The sequence below is a fragment of the Pseudoliparis swirei genome, chromosome 10 (genome assembly GCF_029220125.1).
Source record: "Pseudoliparis swirei isolate HS2019 ecotype Mariana Trench chromosome 10, NWPU_hadal_v1, whole genome shotgun sequence".
NCBI classification, from domain to species: domain Eukaryota; kingdom Metazoa; phylum Chordata; class Actinopteri; order Perciformes; family Liparidae; genus Pseudoliparis; species Pseudoliparis swirei.
The window spans coordinates 7,933,517-7,951,234 of NC_079397.1; the positions used below are offsets into that span (position 1 = coordinate 7,933,517).

The 17,718-nt window shown below is 44.5% G+C and overlaps 1 protein-coding gene across 1 annotated transcript in view; it reads left to right on the forward strand.

The window, feature by feature from the left end:
* LOC130200460 (anoctamin-4-like) overlaps positions 1–15,453 on the forward strand; it is a 54,046-nt gene extending 38,593 nt beyond the window's left edge. Inside the window, exons 24-29 of the mRNA XM_056424780.1 lie at positions 4,461–4,613; positions 4,706–4,853; positions 5,356–5,475; positions 6,237–6,342; positions 11,495–11,699; positions 12,285–15,453. Coding sequence (XP_056280755.1) covers positions 4,461–4,613; positions 4,706–4,853; positions 5,356–5,475; positions 6,237–6,342; positions 11,495–11,686 — 719 coding nt within the window. The 3' untranslated portion in view covers positions 11,687–11,699; positions 12,285–15,453. The remainder of the gene's footprint in view (positions 1–4,460; positions 4,614–4,705; positions 4,854–5,355; positions 5,476–6,236; positions 6,343–11,494; positions 11,700–12,284) is intronic.
* The last annotated feature ends 2,265 nt before the right edge of the window (positions 15,454–17,718 follow it).

Sequence of the window (17,718 nt, forward strand, 5' to 3'; positions counted from 1 at the left end):
GGCAGCCCGCATGGGCCGTATCGGTAACTCCCTCTCCCATCTCATGCTTGCCCTCTCGGAGTCTCTACAGCAGGATACTCCCGACGCCTCCTCTATCAGCCTCAGTGATGCGTCACTGCAGGCGTTTGGCCTCATGTCGAGGGAGCTCGGGCGCCTGATGTCCACCCTGGTACAGACCCGCCGCCAGGTTTGGCTGTCACAGTCACACCTGTCGGAGACCTGTAGAAGGACCCTCCGCGCTGTCCCAGTCGAGCCCGGGGAGATGTTCGGATCGGCCGCGCTCCAGCGAACTGTGCAAGCCAGTCAGACCAGGCAGCAGTTCGCTGATCTTCGCCGTGCCATGCCCCCACCCCGACGGGCATCCAGGGGCCCCACGCCGGCCCCCAGAGACCATTTGCAGCCCCGCGCTCGCCTTAATAGTCAGCGCAGGCCTCAGCACCCCGCTGGGAGGCCAACCCACTCACAACGTGCGGTTTCTGGCGGACTCCCCAGACGGTTTCCAAACCCTGGGATTAACAGCCGCCCCCCCACAGCCACTAGAGGCAGGGGGGGCAGGAGATGAAGTCTCCGGGCCGGCCGTTGGTTTTTTCTCCCAGCAGCAGATCCGCTACTGGGCAGCTCATGCCCCAGACCCATGGGTGGTGTCCACCCTAACTCAGGGCTACAAGCTCCAATTCCGACGCCGGCCCCCAGCCTCCGGCCGGGTCAGGGTAACTACCATCGCCGACCCGGCAAAAGCCTTAGCCTTGAGCCAGGAACTTGCCAAACTCCTGGCCAAGGGCGCAATCGAGGCGGTAGACCCCCTGTCAGAGCCCAGGGGGTTTTATTCAACCTACTTCCTCGTAAGGAAGAAAGAGGGCGGACTCCGCCCAATCCTAGATCTGAGGGGACTCAACAAGTTCCTGAAGGTCTTGCCATTCCACATGCTCAGCACGGCAGACGTCCTTCGTACCATCTCCAGAGGGGACTGGTTCACGTCGGTCGACTTGAAGGATGCCTATTTTCATGTCCCCATTGTGCCTCGTCACAGACAGTTCCTTCGTTTCGCCTTTCAAGGCCGTTGTTTTCAGTTCAGGGTGTTTCCATTCGGACTCTCCCTTTCCCCACGTGTGTTTACAAGATGTGTTGCGGCTGCCCTTTCCCCCCTGCAGTTGCAGGGCATGAAGGTAATGCCGTATTTGGACGATTGGCTGATCTGTGCACCATCCCAAACTCAGGCTGCACAAGACACCACCCGCCTTCTCTCCCATGTGGCCCTATTGGGCCTCAGGGTGAACGTGCAGAAATGCTCTGCGCCCGTCCCAGAGCATAACCTTCATCGGTATAGCTCTGGACTCAGCCGCTATGAGAGCCCGTCCGTCACGCCGGCGTGTCGACGACATCCTCCGCAACCTGCCCCTCTTCCGAGGGGGCAGGCGGTTGCCCTACATTCTCTTCCTTCGCCTGTTGGGCAAATTGACAGCCGCCTCAGCTGTCATTCCCTTGGGCTTGCTGTCACTGCGGCCTCTGCAGAGATGGCTGAACAGCCTCCATTTGGAGGTCACGTGCCACAGGCACAGGAGAGTAGAGGTATCACAGCAGTGCCTTCGAGCCCTATCACCATGAAGGGAGAGGGCATACCTGTCGGGGGGTGTCCCCATGGGCATGGTCCCGTCCCGGCGGGAGATCGTCACAACAGACGCCTCCCTCTCAGGGTGGGGCGCGGTGTGGCAGAACAGGACTGCTCAGGGGCAGTGGTCCGCTCAGGACCACACCGAGCATATCAATGTCCTGGAGCTGCGGGCTGTGCACCTAGCACTCAAGCAGTTCCTGCCATTCCTGGCTGGGAAACACGTACTCGTTCGGTCGGACAACACCCCGACCGTTTTCCACATAAACCATCAGGGTGGCACCAGGTCGGCAAAGCTGCTACACGCGGCTTGCGCCCTTCTGACTTGGGCAGCCCCTCACCTGACCAGCCTTCGGGCGATGTATATTCCAGGGAAACAGAACCAGATTGCAGATTCCCTCTCCCGCCACAGACCCCCACCGGGGGAGTGGCGGCTCCACCCAGAAGTGGTGCAGAGCATCTGGGGTCTCTTCGGCAGGGCGAGGGTAGATCTTTTTGCCTCGGAGACGTCAACCCACTGCTCCCACTGGTTCTCCCTGAGGGAGAGGACCAGCCCTCTGGGGCAAGATGCCCTGGCGCACACATGGCCAGGGGGCCTTCTTTATGCTTTCCCCCCAATTCCCCTGATCTTGCCAACGCTTCTCAGGGTACTTCAACAGGGCCACAGTCTCCTACTGGTGGCCCCACGATGGCCAGCCAGGACTTGGTTCCCCCTACTGCAGAGACTCTGCTCCGGGACGCCATGGTGCCTCCCGGACAGGAGGGATCTCCTTTCACAGCTAGGAGGCCAGATCTGGCACCCCAACCCCAGCCGCCTGCAGCTATGGGCCTGGCCACTGCAGGGTCCGACCAGCTGCTGAGCAGCTGCACAAACCCAGTCAAGGGGACTATTCGGAATGCCAGAGCACCATCTACCCGTCTACAGTACGAGTGTAGATGGAGGCTGTTCTCTGACTGGTGCGTGGGCCGCAACACCGACCCGGTGCAGTGCCCGTGCCGGTTATATTAGAGTTTCTACAGTCCCTCCTGGATAGGGGCCGGTCTCCCTCTACTCTGAAGGTGTACGTAGCTGCTATCTCAGCACAGCACGCCGGGACTAACAAGGGCACGGTAGGGAGCCATAGGTTGGTCTCCCTCTTCTTAAAGGGAGCTCGGCGACTGCGTCCTCCGAGCGCCCCCATGGGACCTACCCATGGTACTGGACACACTATGCTCGCCTCCTTTCGAACCCATGTCAGGGTCAGAGCTGAGATGGCTGTCGGCAAAGACCGTTTTTCTCCTTGCCATCACTTCAGCAAAGAGAGTAGGCGAGCTGCACGCCCTATCGGTGAGTGAATCCTGTCTCAGGTGGAACTCTGATGGCTCAGGTGTCACATTATGGCCCAACGCAGCGTTTCTCCCTAAAGTGCTGACACGCTCATATGTCAACCAGCCTGTCCGGCTGGCACAGTTCGACCCCCCATCGGGAGAGGAGCGGTCAAAGCTCCTGTGCCCAGTACGGGCCCTCAGAGCCTATGTCGAAGCTACCACAGGCATACGACAATCGGAGCAGCTCTTCATCTGCTATGGCGGGCCTAGGAGGGGTTTGGCCCTTTCAAAGCAGCGCCTATCCCACTGGATTGTGGAGGCCATTGCCTGTGCATACAGAGCGAGGGGCCGTGCCCTGCCATGCGGCACAAGGGGCCATTCTACCAGGAGTGTTTCCACATCATGGGCAACCCTGAGAGGGGTCCCAGTGGAGGATATATGTGCCGCAGCCTCCTGGGCGTCACCAAGCACATTCACCAGGTTCTACAGGGTGAACGTTGCCACCCCTCACCCACTGGGGGTGCTTCTTCGTCCAGAGTCCTCTGCCTGATCCATACACGGTAGGCTCCCTGGGTTTCCTCGTGACTCTGTTGGTACAAGTCATCCAGTGCTAAGCACCGCCTCTGGCGGTCAGGAAGGATGAAATAGAACGCAAGTTACGTATGTAACTATGGTTCTATGAATCCTGGATGACCGCCAGAGTTCTTGGTCACTCGGAATCTCGTGAGTTCGCGAGAAGACTCCGTAGGACTGATCTCGGGATGACACCGGAACTTATACCCAGTGGGCGGGTCATCCGAGGTCACATGTGACTTTGTTGTCATTAAGATTCGACCTGCGTATGCTCGAGACAGAAGAAATCCAGTGCTAAGCACCGCCTCTGGCGGTCATCCAGGATTCATAGAACCATAGTTACATACGTAACTTGCGTTCACTCTCACTAATGAGTTACTTTCAGATGTAGCAGGCAGCGGTTTTCATCAGAAAGGCTCTCGCAAACCCACTTTACACTAAGCTAGACAAAGCTAGTAACTGGTTGGCTTAGTTCGGAGCAGATAGCAGTTAGTCCTAAAACCAGGAAAGGATTTAACATTCACGCACTTCCAATTCCCTTGTTTTTGTTTAGATGCCTGAAATGTAAAATCCCTTCAAATTCACGAGTTGGATAAGTGGATTATGTATTTTCTGTTGTGAGATAGAACGTGGAAATAACTAAAAGCTTGTTTTAACGGCAGACCTTGTGTCTTAAAGCCGGTTCCAAACAAGTGCCTAAATGACTACAAAACTAACTAACTAGCTAACTTTCAGACTGGCCTACAAAAATACATCATCCCAGCAGCACTTTGTTGCCTCAGGAGTTGATGGAGAGTTAGCAGCTATAATGAGAGTGAATATTGGACTTAAACTCATCAGATAGCCAGATACAAGTCTGTCACTTCACATCCGCTGTACGTATGCAATTGTTTGTTTAACATGTCACCCATGATAAACCTCTGCTGGAACTATGGGACCTAAAGGCTTGTGGTCGTTGTGTTTGTTTCAGTCCTGCAGTTTGGCTTCACCACCATCTTTGTGGCAGCCTTCCCTCTGGCCCCTCTCCTCGCGCTGCTAAACAATGTCATCGAGATTCGCTTAGACGCCTACAAGTTCGTCACACAGTGGCGTCGACCTCTGCCCTCACAAGCCAAAGACATAGGTGAATTAAACATCTCAGGTACAAGAAATCTTTGACATTTTGTGGGGTTTTTTAATGTATATTGCATGTCTATTTGTCCCTGTCTGTGGCAGGGATCTGGTACGGCATTCTGGAGGGCATCGGCATCTTGTCTGTCATCACCAACGCCTTTGTCATCGCTGTCACCTCAGACTTTATTCCTCGCATTGTTTACGCCTACAAGTATGGACCTTGTGCTGGTCAGGGCCGAGCGGGGCAGGGGTGAGTGATGATTTGTTTTAGTGCAGTTAATGTTAGTTTCTGATAAGCTCGTATCTGTTAGTTCCTTTTACTTTAATAACTTAGTGTCGCAGTGGTGACTCATTCATAACGTTGACATACAAATTCTAAAATCAATATTTGGACGGTGCCCAGTTTTTCTTTTCTGTACAGTTGTAGATAATGATTCGACTACACTAATCAGGGTTTTCTCTTTATTCACTTTGCAGCAACTAAATCTTTTCTTCAATTCACAACATGTTTTAATCAAATGGAAGGTTCTGCTTCAATCCATATGTGTTGGCGTTTAGCCTTTGAAATACAACTTTTTCACAGCAGTCAAAAATCTGTTTTGCCGCATGGTGCACGCAAAGGATTACTGATACTCTTTAAACTAAAGAAAGTTGATTTCATAAATTGAGGATTTTGTTTAATTAAAAAAACATTGTTAAGATGATGAAATCCTAAAGAAAGTACAGCTTTACATTTTGTATATGTTCCTCAGGTGTATGATTGGTTACGTAAACGCCAGTCTCTCCGTGTTTCGGGTGTCTGACTTTGAGGCGAGATCACAGTCGTTGTCTAATGGCTCCGAGCTGTTTGGACAAGCTGTAAAGTATTGTAGGTAAGCCGTGTCTATGTTTTTGTCTATGTGTAAGCACATTCACTTTAACAGGATTTGTCTGCAAGCATTAGCGCAATGCCAGGAAGATGTATGTGGGTGTGTTCATCTATCATTTCATTAATTAATTCTCTTTTTGAGATCAGCATAACAGGGCTCTCAAGTGTCACGCATTGAGCGTGACACTCACGCATTTCGGTCTTACGTCACGCATTCCCGCCACACATCGTATTTCTCACGCTGAAAAAAACTCTCGGCTATTTAATGTTTTAATGTGCCGCAGCACGCAAACATGAGCTGGCCGCGCTGCCCTCACCATGGAGGAATCAAGCCCTCCCCTGGAGTTCTGCTGTGAGGTGCCACTTATCAGCCAATCAAAAAAAAGAAAATGGGCTACACAATAGCCAATCAGAAAAAAAAACGTATCTGTTGAATCTGGATAAGATTTAATCCAGCAACCAATGTAAATAAAGCATCCTGGAATTGCGCGCGACTTACTGATATCCGAAAATTTCGTTCTGCAGAGGGGGGGGGGGTGATGGAAATGTCACTCTTGCCTGTCTTCAAAACTTGAGAGCCTTGTATGAATCACAAAATAAGTAGTTCAAACTGAAGTTTAGATGTAACCCAGAAGCCAGCTTCAGCGAGAATACAAGTCGCAAAGAACATTTAAAGTCAAAGTTTCCCACCACACCAAATACCTCATGCTAGAAAACAGATGTTGCTCTGCTGTGATGACCTTTGAACTCTGTTTGATCCACCAGGTACCGGGACTACAGGGAGCCTCCAGACTCCGCTGAGCCCTATTCGTACACGCTACAGTTCTGGCACGTCCTGGCAGCTCGGCTAGCATTCATCATAGTGTTTGAGGTAAGCATTTTCAATCTGTGACATATCACATATGGATTAATTTAAACTGTTTAGTCAATGTGTGCTCATGAGTGCCATACAGTTAACTGTAATGTGCTCACAGCAACTAAAGAAGTCGTGTGGTGTGAGAGTGACTTTATTTTCAGTCTACATTTGATAGAATTATTATAGAGAGAGTGTTCTGAGGAGGTACTGTAGTAAATACAAATAAAATGAGCTTTTGTCTCAGAATATAAAACCAGATTAATTCAAATTAGCCATTTTAGAAAGTAGTTTAAAAGAAACATTCATCTTAGTCTTGAACTACCTGGACTGATTTCTTCAGGGAATATTAGATTTACACCTGGATTAAAGCTTAGTCTGTGTTGACATTTAACTTTAAAGCAATGTCCTCTGACGGATCATTCAGATTATATCAGTGAGTGAATACCACTTGGTACCACGGGCAAGACAAACTAATTTGAACCCATCCAAATATCAAACTATATATATATATATATATATATACTGTATATATATAAGATGGCTACTCCCCCAGAAGAAAATGACAGCTCCCTTCCTCAGAGATCCTGTTGACGAAGGAGTGATAGGCCTATGAGTTAGACTAGCATTTTATAGGGAAAGAGTTCTTCGTGATCGCCAAGATCTGTTATCAATTCAATTCTATTCAGTTTATTTGTATAGCCCAATTTCACAAATTACAAATTTGTCTCGGAGTGCTTTACAATCTGTACACATAGACATCCCTGCCCCAAAACCTCACATCGGATCAGGAAAAACTCCCAAATAACCCTTCAGGGGGAAAAAAGGGAAGAAACCTGCAGGAGAGCAACAGAGGAGGATCCCTCTCCAGGATGGACAGGTGCAATAGATGTCATGTGTACAGAAGGACAGATTTAGAGTTAAAATACATTCAATGAATATGACAGTGTATGAATAGTTCATAGTAGGCATATTCCATGATGGAGACCTCCACGATCCATCAGGCAGATGGAGGTAGAGAGGAGGAGTGGGCGGGGTCTCAACAGGGCAGTGGCGTAGTTGGTAGCAGGAATTCCACGATCCAGACCTCGATGATCCATCAGGCAGATAGGATCTATGCCGTCTCATAGGGTCCGATGACCCTATGAGATGTGAAGTCAAAAGGACTCCGGGCAGAAAGCAGAGTTAGTAATGTGTGATGGAGAGATGAACATTCATCCATAAGGATAGAGAAAAGAGGAGATAGGTGCTCAGTGCATCCTAAAACGTCCCCCAGCAGCTATAAGCCTATAGCAGCATATCAAGGGGCAGGACCAGGTGAACCTGATTCAGCCCTAACTATAAGCTCTGTCAAAGAGGAAAGTCTTAAGTCTACTCTTAAATGAGGTGACTGTGTCTGCCTCCCGGACTGAAATTGGAAGCTGGTTCCATAAAAGAGGAGCTTGATAACTGAAGGCTCTGGCTCCCATTCTACTTTTTAAGACTCTAGGAACTACAAGTAGTCCCGCATTTAGTGAGCGTAGCTCTCTAGTGGGGCAATATGGTACTACAAGCTCCTTAAGATATGATGGTGCATCACACATCAAGGCTTTGTTGGTTAAGAGAAGAATTTTAAAAGTGATTCTTGATTTTACGGGGAGCCAGTGCAGAGCAGCTAGTGCAGGAGTGATGTGATCTCTTTTCTTAGTTTTAGTGAGAATACGAGCTGCAGCATTCTGGATCAACTGGAGGGACCTAAGAGACTTATTAGAGCAGCCTGATAATAAGGAGTTGCAGTAATCCAGTCTCGAAGTAACGAACGCGTGAACCAATTTTTCTGCATCTTTTTGAGACAAGATGTGCCTGATTTTTGAAATATTACGTAGATGAAAGAATGCAGTCCTTGAGATTTGCTTTACGTGGGAGTTAAAGGACAAGTCCCGATCAAAGATAACGCCAAGATTCTTTACAGTGGTGTTGGATGCTAGGGCAATGCCGTCTACAGAAACTACATCACCAGATAATTGATCTCTGAGGTGCTCAGGGCCGAGTAAAATTACTTCGGTTTTGTCTGAGTTTAACATCAAGAAGTTGCAGGTCATCCATGTTTTTATCACATCATGATCACTTCACTTTAGTTACAAGACCTTTTCGAGCCATACATTGTGACTACCACACACCGCAGCCGGACATTGACTGTCTCACAATTCAGATCAATTCAGTTTATTTTGTATATCCCATTCTCACAAATTACAAATTTGCCTCAGAGTGCTTTACAATCTTTACACTTAGACATCCCTGTTCCAGAACCTCGCATCGGATCAGGAAAAACTCCCAAACAACCCTTTTCATGGGAAAAAAGGGAAGAAACCTTCAGGAGAGCAACAGAGGAGGATCCCTCTCACAGGATGGACAGGTGTAATAGATGTAATGTGTACAGAAGGACAGATTAGAGTTAAAATACATTCGATGAATATGACTGAGTGTATGAATAGTTGGTAGTAGGCATATTCCACGATCCAGACCTCCATGATCCAATCAAATCTCATGTCATTCACAAATTGGAGGTGATCTAACATTGTACATATTATATACAAGGTCAATACGATGGACTCCTAATTGGAGACATGACATGGGTTATGGCTGCAAGCCCTACCTCATGACCCCCGATGCAGAGGCAACACCAGGCCCTCAAGCCGTACCTCATTGACCCCCTATGCAGAGCCAGCACCAGGCCCATTTCAACGGATAACTTTGGGTAATGTTGGACTCATTTGATGTTTGCAATAAAGAAATATTCTGATTCTGATTAGAGGAACATGTTCACAAATAATTTAAGAAATTTAAGAACATGTTCACGAATAATTTAGGAGATCCATGTTGTAGAATAAAGCCCGTAAATGAAGGTGCTCAATAAATAAGAATTTCAGTTCAGTTACAATTCATGCCAAAGCTCACAAATACTTTAAGGCAAGCTTTTCTTTCGATGGTTACACTTACATCCAGCTGACGATCAAGCGGAATAATCTGCTTGTGGTTGTCCTTGTGGATGCTTCTTCATTTTTAGCTGGCGGTATGCAATTTCCGTGCGTAAGTATCTCTTGTAAAGAGTTTTAATGTCTTCACGGTCAACTTGAGAGAATGACAAGAAAATCATTCAACTAAAACTTAGACCTCCTCACAATGTGAGGGTATTAAATGAGAACTCACCTCCCCACCCCCAATTCCTGGAGAGTAAGTGGGGCCAGGCTCCGGCCTACCCTATTATGCTGGAGTGCCAGCTCCTCAGCAGGAGTAAACTCTGGTGTCCTCGGTCCTCCCCCCTGTCTTCGCCATTTCCGCCCTCTTTTTGCTTGAAGGACATGACACTGACAAGCTGTTCAATACATTACCATGCCACATATTGCATTGTCTCACCATTCTAAATAATATTTTTGTGCTTAGTTTGTATTTGCTCCCATGTCCTCTTAATGGCTGGGTTGCAACCACCTGGGGGTTGAAAGCACTCATACTTATATGAAAGTGTTATTAGTACACCACAGCATATCCATTACTGTAGAAAATGATAATAGAGAGAATCACACATTTTATTTTTACTGCTTCAATTGATTGGATTTCTGATTATGAATAATACATGCATATACTGATCCACCCACTCACATATTCAAACTCCTAGTTCTATATGGTAATCTACACATACATGTATATAAACATATATAGACCATGATACATGCAGTACATATGTAGTCATGAGTATCTATTAATTCCCATCAATTAGGTACTCTTTGGGCTTGTTTTACTTATTCTGAAAGAATTGACATAATTATTTTTGCTATTACGATCTCATTCGATGATGCATCCCTTTAAGCCGACTGCCAATAGCATTGAAATAAATATTATCTCTGATTGATTGGGGTGATGTGAGGCACTTAAAATTAGAGTGTACATTTTCCCAACACTTACGCATTTAATTTGTCTTTGATATGTTGTTATGCTTCTTGTCTCAACCTCTCAGCAATGACGCTGTTCAATTTTGCCATGATTCTGGTCTTGAATTCTTCATCCGTGTTCAGAATTATCTCCTGCCTGTCAGCGGAGAAAAAAAGAGGGTCTTTATTTTCCATCGTTCTGTCAAAATCATGGTTTCGGTGATCGACACTTCCCCCTTTCGAAGTCGGAAGGGCACGTGCAATCGTTCGCTGGTTCGAATTAACAAGGTTGTTTGAGTGCGGATCAGCCTTTCAGAAACCGAGACAGCCTGATTTCAATCATCGGGTTAATTTAAGCTGGAAAATAAGGACATTTGATCGACTTAGTTGAACCACGTCTGAGAAATAGGGCTGTTGTCTGTTTGCACCCGACCCCACAATCACTTTAACCTGTATCGGGTATATGGCAGGGGAGTCTCAAAAACCCATGCACAAACGAATGCAGTGCGATCGACAAACAAATACAAATACATTTATGATTTTTCTTCTACATTTATATAAATCGTAATTTGTTGTGCATTGGAATGTATTTGTGAATCTTTCTGAGTGCATTTGTGAGTCTAATTTTTTATTTATAAATTCTTCTGTGTGTATTTGTAAATCGAATATTTTTGTGAATTGTTCTGTGTGCCTTTGTGAATCTGTGTGTATGCATTTTCAATTATTGAGACTGATCTGACCCCATAGACCTGCTCCAAGCTTTTTCCATCAGCAACCTCAGTCCAGCGCCAGGTGCACACACTGCCACTAACGAAGACTCGCACAGGTGCTTTAATTAACCTTGTTTAGTTTACAAAGCTCACAACGTAGCAATCACAATTGAATATTTTAGAAAAAGCCACTTGTAAAACCAATAATTTTTACTGCACTAAATGACCGTGGGTACCGTTTAATTTGTTGGTTGTTGTCAACAAATAAACACCACTGTAAATAAGCAACTGTTCGCTATACCATGTTGGCTATATCATTAATACAATCCATAGATCTACTTCTCCCCTCCACAATCCAGGCATGATTATGTAAAACATATAAAAAGCTCAAATAGTCCGTCACTTGGATTTTTTATTTAACGCCTTTTACATTTAAATCGTCTGTCTTCGACCTCGCAGTGAAGGATTAATTTATTGGTCCCCACCGTGTCACGTAAGTGTTTGGCTTGTTTAGTATTGTGGAGGTAATGATAGCATTCTCTGCTTTTGCAGCATATGGTGTTTGCCATCAAGAGCCTGATCGCGTATCTGATCCCCGACCTCCCCAAGGACCTGCGGGATAGAATGCGCAGAGAGAAATACTTGATCCAGGAGATGATGTATGAGGCCGAGCTGGAGAGACTGCAGAGGGAGAGAAACGAGAAGAAGAAGAAAGACAGGGCCCATCACAAGGAATGGCCCTGAAATGCACCAAATGGTATGGCTGGAGATCCACAACTAGTTTGTTTAGCTGTGGCACCACTTTTACATGATTCTTGATTAATTACTGGTCGGCTGGAAAGATTTAAACCTTTTTTTAATATGGACTAATTCAGTTTTCAATCAATTTGTTTCGATATATAACGTTAGCTTAATTAGCTAAGAAACGAGACGAAGAGCATTTTCAAAAGTCTCGGAGTCCTGTGGATGCTGGCAAAAAAACGAACAAAGGTCATGCGCTTTAAAACAAAGACGTATTGGTGTGTGTATGTAGCCTGAATATTAGGTGAAATGAAGAGGAGTTTTCCAATTAGTGTTAATTCTCTCCAGTCTTGAGCCAAAAATACTTGGATTTTGTACATTAAATCCGGACTGTTTTCCCCATAAAACATATCAAAGCTACTAAATACATGCTATAATAGTTAAAAGCAATTAAATGGGCATTTTTAAGAGGCTAAAATCAACAAAGGAAAGGAAAGTAAGCGTGTTCAAAAGAAAGGTCACACACTGTAACATTTAAAGTGTCCCGCTGTATGTTTTCCTGGGTCAAAAGGCCTTACCGTATCGTTTCTCTTATTCCCAGGTTATCTTCTGGTGTTGGGCTGTGAGAAAAGTGAGGAGCACTTGGTTTCCTGCATGATACTGGACCCTCGTACCTTCCTTCTACTGTGTCAGACTAGCATCTCCTATTCGACAGTTGATGAACTGCATCCAGCAGGGCCACCTAGTGACCACAGGGGGCCAGAGCGTGTCTGCTTTATTGCGGATGTCCCCTTGAACACTGTTGCAGTAGGTTTTGCTCCTTTTTTTTCTTTTTCTCCAGCTAATTTCTACCACTTTGGACTCTCAATAGCGTACGTCTTCAGACCCTGAATGTAGATTTCAAGCAAGACTACACTTTTACAGATGTCTCGTTTTGGGCGAGAGAAATTACTCTACTGGGCTTCCTGAATAACAAACAGTGTGCACATGTCTCCTTGTTTGAGGAGTTCACGTGCTGGTTTATTGTAAATAATTATATTTAAATGAATGTAAGGCCATCTGCTGCGCTATAGTGTGATGCAATACAACAGTAGAGAATGCAGGTGGGATTGCTGGCAGCGGAAAATTCGACTGATGGACAGTCGGGAGCTGAACTGCATCGCTTTGTTTAGCCTATAGCAGAGAACTGAACAGCATCGCTTGATAAATGGCAGCTAAACTGCACTGCTGGCGTAAATTCATATGAAGAAGCAGCTAAAAGAGTCAGTCGGAATATAAGAAAATGTGGAAAACATTTTGTGATCAATGAAGTGTATCTTTTTTAAGAAGTGTAAACCATCAGTTGAGGTCGAAACCCTATAAGCACTAGCAGGAAAAAGTTATCGACATTTTTATTTGCAATGTTTTTTTAGCGCTCAGGAAGCCTTTTAAGGTCTTTTGTTTTGAAAATCTCTCTGATCCCTTCATCCGTTTTCATTTTTTATTTAGAAAGTCCTGCATACTGCAGAGCCTTCTGGAGAAACTTCCCCTCCCCCTGTATGTGGACACAAAACGATGAAGCGGTTCACACTAAAGTTATTTGGGTCCTCGTGACGACTTTGTCGTAGAGGAACCTATTGTTTTTCGAGGAATTCTTCTTCTTCTCTAGCAATGATTTTGGGGGGCTTTATCATATCCCAAAAATTGTTACATTTAACATACATATCAGGACTATCAAATTTATATTTTAGAGATCTCACATTTGGGTACAAAAATAATTTCTCTATAGCGCCCCCTAGACTGTATTTTTGTTCAAAAGGCCACGCTTTTTGCACCCAATGACCGATTGTCTTGAAATGTGGCATATATGTCCGCTTGGACCTGCTTTACACAAAATATCATTATGGCTATAAGCTTTGCCTACTTAGATTTTCTGCCATTTAGAATTTTGTAAAAAACACATTATTTTCATCTCCTCCTAAATGCTGGGACCGATTCGTACGAAAATATCTGTGTTAATCATTGGTTCAATCTCATCAGAAATCTTTAAAAAATTGTTGCTATCTCAATGGGTTCAAATGATATGGACCAATGAACTTCTAAGGGGTGTGGCCTAATATAACTTCCAAATCCCTAGGCCTATCCGCACCAAACATATAGCCTATGTCCACATGGGATCCCTAAACATAATCTGTGCCATATTTCTCATATATCATATGATATGATATGATATTCCTTTATTCGTCCCACAGTGGGGAAATTTCAAAAATCATCATATCATGACATACTGACCATGAAGACATCCACATGATAATTTTGAACTCTAGTCATAGTGCCACCTGGTGGCAACAGGAAGTTACATGTTTTCTACTGTTATACCCTTCTCCACACAGATTATTCAGATCCCTCTCAAATTATACCAGAATAGACATAAGACCTTGATAATGCTTCCCTGTGAAGATCGTAATGACACGTTGGAAGTGCTGCAAGTCGGACCATCGGCGAAGTTTAATCCTTTGCCGTGAACAAATAAACAATTCGCTATGAACAAATAAACAATGTAACATGCTCGAAACGTATTTAAACTTAGCACACACATTTAAAGTCAAAGAAGTAGTTCCATGATATGATTTGAATGCTTTGAAATGGCAATATGACTCGATAGCGTCCCCTAGAATGATTTTTTGTTCAAACAGCCACGGTTTTTGCACCCAATGACCGATTTAAATTGTGCATGCATGTCCGCTTGGACCTGCTTTATAAAAACTAAAATTATGACTGTAAACTCCGGCTACTTAGATTTAGAATTAGATTTTGAAAATGCAAGTTGATGTAACTCGGCCATACATTATCTAATCTCCACCATATGTCATTATATACTGAACCTGAAGACATCCGTATGCTATTTTTGAATTCTGAATTGCTTCTTCTTCGAATCTGCCCCAAACTTGTCACGTCCTGAGGATATCGATAAGCCTATTTTCACTCAGTCAAAGCGCCACATACTGGCCAAGGAAAATCAGCATCATGTGATGAACGGTAAAATGCCCGACCGGCGGGCCTGCGTTCTCGGCGAGGGAGCCGGGGTCCAGCTAGTACCCCCAACATGCAGCTTTAATTGTCTTTTATTGATCTTTAATTATCTTTTATTTAAGTCTTATAGTAGAAGTCACATGGTCAAATCTAATGTCACGTCAGCTACAGAATCCACCGGGGAGCCGCCACAGAGGTCAGAGCAGCGGTCTAATTGGCAAATCTCAATCAGCGGTGAGTCCCACACCTGCAATTAAAGGTTGCCATGGGGATGTGTGTATCATGAGGGGGTTAAACTTAAAGCCAGTTTTAAAAAAGTGTTCCCTTTTCCGCTTTGTTCCTGAAATGTCTAATCTCAGTTTGCTGGCGCTCCTGTTACGTTGTTTGAGTGGAACAATACATTGTTTAAAACCAGGACCGAATTTACTTCTTTTTCTTCTTTTTTTAAGTGCACCCGGTGGGGGTTAGAAGTTATTATTCCGATAATGTCTTAAATGAGCTGAACATTTTTGAATGAAGCTGAGGATGGATGTATGTGAAGTGAATATGTATGAAGTATGAAGAACATAGATTGGATTGCAGCTGTTGCCCAGCAATCTCACCGACAAAGACAAACTGACTGAGAAGAACATGAGGATTGCTCACTTCAGCATTCCCAACAATAAAATATATTTTACTGTCTACAGTTGGCTTAAATGGGAAATGCTTTCCGTTTAGATTCATAAACGCAGTAATAAACAATATTTATTGTAAGGAAATTTGACTTGAAGGAGTGTCTTTGGAGTGTCTTTCTTCGGCATTGTCCACACATGGTCATCCCTTTCAAACCTTTCCTGTTGAAGACAAGAGAATTGCTGGAGATTTTTATTTGTTTTTCATATATTTTATTTCGTTTTAATATATATTTTTTCACAAATATTTTTACTGTATTCATCCATCAAGAGATTTGAGTCAAGAAGAAAAACAACGACAACAACAATGACACCTTTACTATTCCTCAAAAAGGGATGAGTGTGTTCTCTGCTTCAGTATGGATTCAAACCAATAATATTTTTTCCCCTGATATTTACTAAAATATTTTCACTCATACAGGGAACATTTATTTCCATAATATTTATTTATTAAGTTAATTGTACATTTACAGCTCAACCAAAGATTCTCTTTAACACCACCAGAGGGGGTCAGAGTGCTTAGTTACGCTTCAGAAGCAACATATTTTCACAGATTCATTCATATTTATTTATTCATACTTTTCTTTTTATTCATTATAGTAACATTATTAATAATAATAATAATAATTTGCATAGCTACCAAGTTGAAGGTTTACATTTTGTACTTTGAGGGAATTGAGTGAGGGGGAAATGTGTCTTTGTCTGAATATACACAGTGTCCCCTGTGCCACTGACCAGCTTGGTATGGCCCTCAATGCAAATAAGCATTTTTGTAATGATCATCCTTATCGCTCCTTAAGCACAGCACTGCCTGCATAGTAATGTATTTACTTTGTGTAAAGCTGCTTTCTAAATAATATTAAACAGCATGTCAGAGTTATGTTGAAACACGTGTGCTGGAGGATGATCTCATTGGTCGACTTGATTCCTGCTCATTACTTACTTGTTAGTGGTGAATTAAAGCAGCAGCATGATGTCTGTAGAACTGTCTCATGATGAAGAACCACGTCACCCACGTTGAATGTTGATGATGAAGAACCACGTCACCCATGTTGCTGATGATGAAGAACCACGTCACCCATGTTGCTGATGATGAAGCAACACGTTACCCACGTTGATGATGATGAAGCAACACGTCACCCACGTTGATGATGATGAAGAACCACGCCACCCATGTTGATGATGACGAACAAACACGTCACCCGCGTTGATGATGATGAATAAACATGTCTCCCAAGTTGATGATAATGAAGGAGCACGTCACACACATTGATGATGATGAAGGAACACGTCACACATGATGATGATGGAACACGTCACACACGTTGATGATGATTAAGGAACACGTCATCCATGTGTCTAACTAGTGTCTAACAAGTATCTAACGTGTGTCTAATATAAGTCTAATGTGTGTTTAACATGTTTCTAACATTTGTATAGGTGTAGGTGTGTTTTAGATCTAAATGTGTGTCAGTGTGTTTAGATGTAAGTGTGTGTAGGTGTGTTTAGATATAAGTGTGCGTAGGTGTGTTTAGATGTCAATGTGTGTTTAGATGTCAATGTGTGTCGGTGTGTTTAGATGTCAATGTGCGGAGGTGTGTTTAGATGTCAATGTGCGGAGGTGTGTTTAGATGTCAATGTGTGTAGGTATGTTTAGATGTCAATGTGTGTAGGTGTGTTTAGATGTCAATGTGTGTAGGTGTGTTTAGATGTCAATGTGCGTAGGTGTGTTTAGATGTCAATGTGTGTAGGTGTGTTTAGATGTAAGTGTGTGTCGGTGTGTTTAGATGTCAATGTGTCGGTGTGTTTAGATGTAAGTGTGTGTAGGTATGTTTAGATGTAGGTGTGTTTAGATGTAAGTGTGTGGAGGTATGTTTAGATGTAAATGTGTGTTTAGATGTGTGTTTAAATGTAGGTGTGTTTAGATATAAGTGTGTTGAGATATAATTGTGTGTAGGTGTGTTTAGATGTAAGTGTGTGTAGGTGTGTTTGGATGTGTGTTTAAATGTAGGTGTGTTTAGATATAAACACACCTACACGGTGGCTCAGTGGTTAGCACTGTCGCCTCACAGCAAGAAGGCCCTGGGTTCGAATCCCGGTCGTCCCGGTCGTTCCAGGTCCTTTCTTTGTGGAGTTTGCATGTTCTCCTCGTGTCTGTGTGGGTTTACTCCGGGTACTCCGGTTTCCCCCACCATCATAAAGACATGCACCGCAGCCTCACCCCGGTTCGTATGGATGTGAATGAGTGTTGGTGGTGGTCGGAGGGGCCGTAGGCGCTGATTGGCTGCCACGCTTCCGTCAGTCTGCCCCAGGGCAGCTGTGGCTACTGATGTAGCTTACCACCACCGGGAT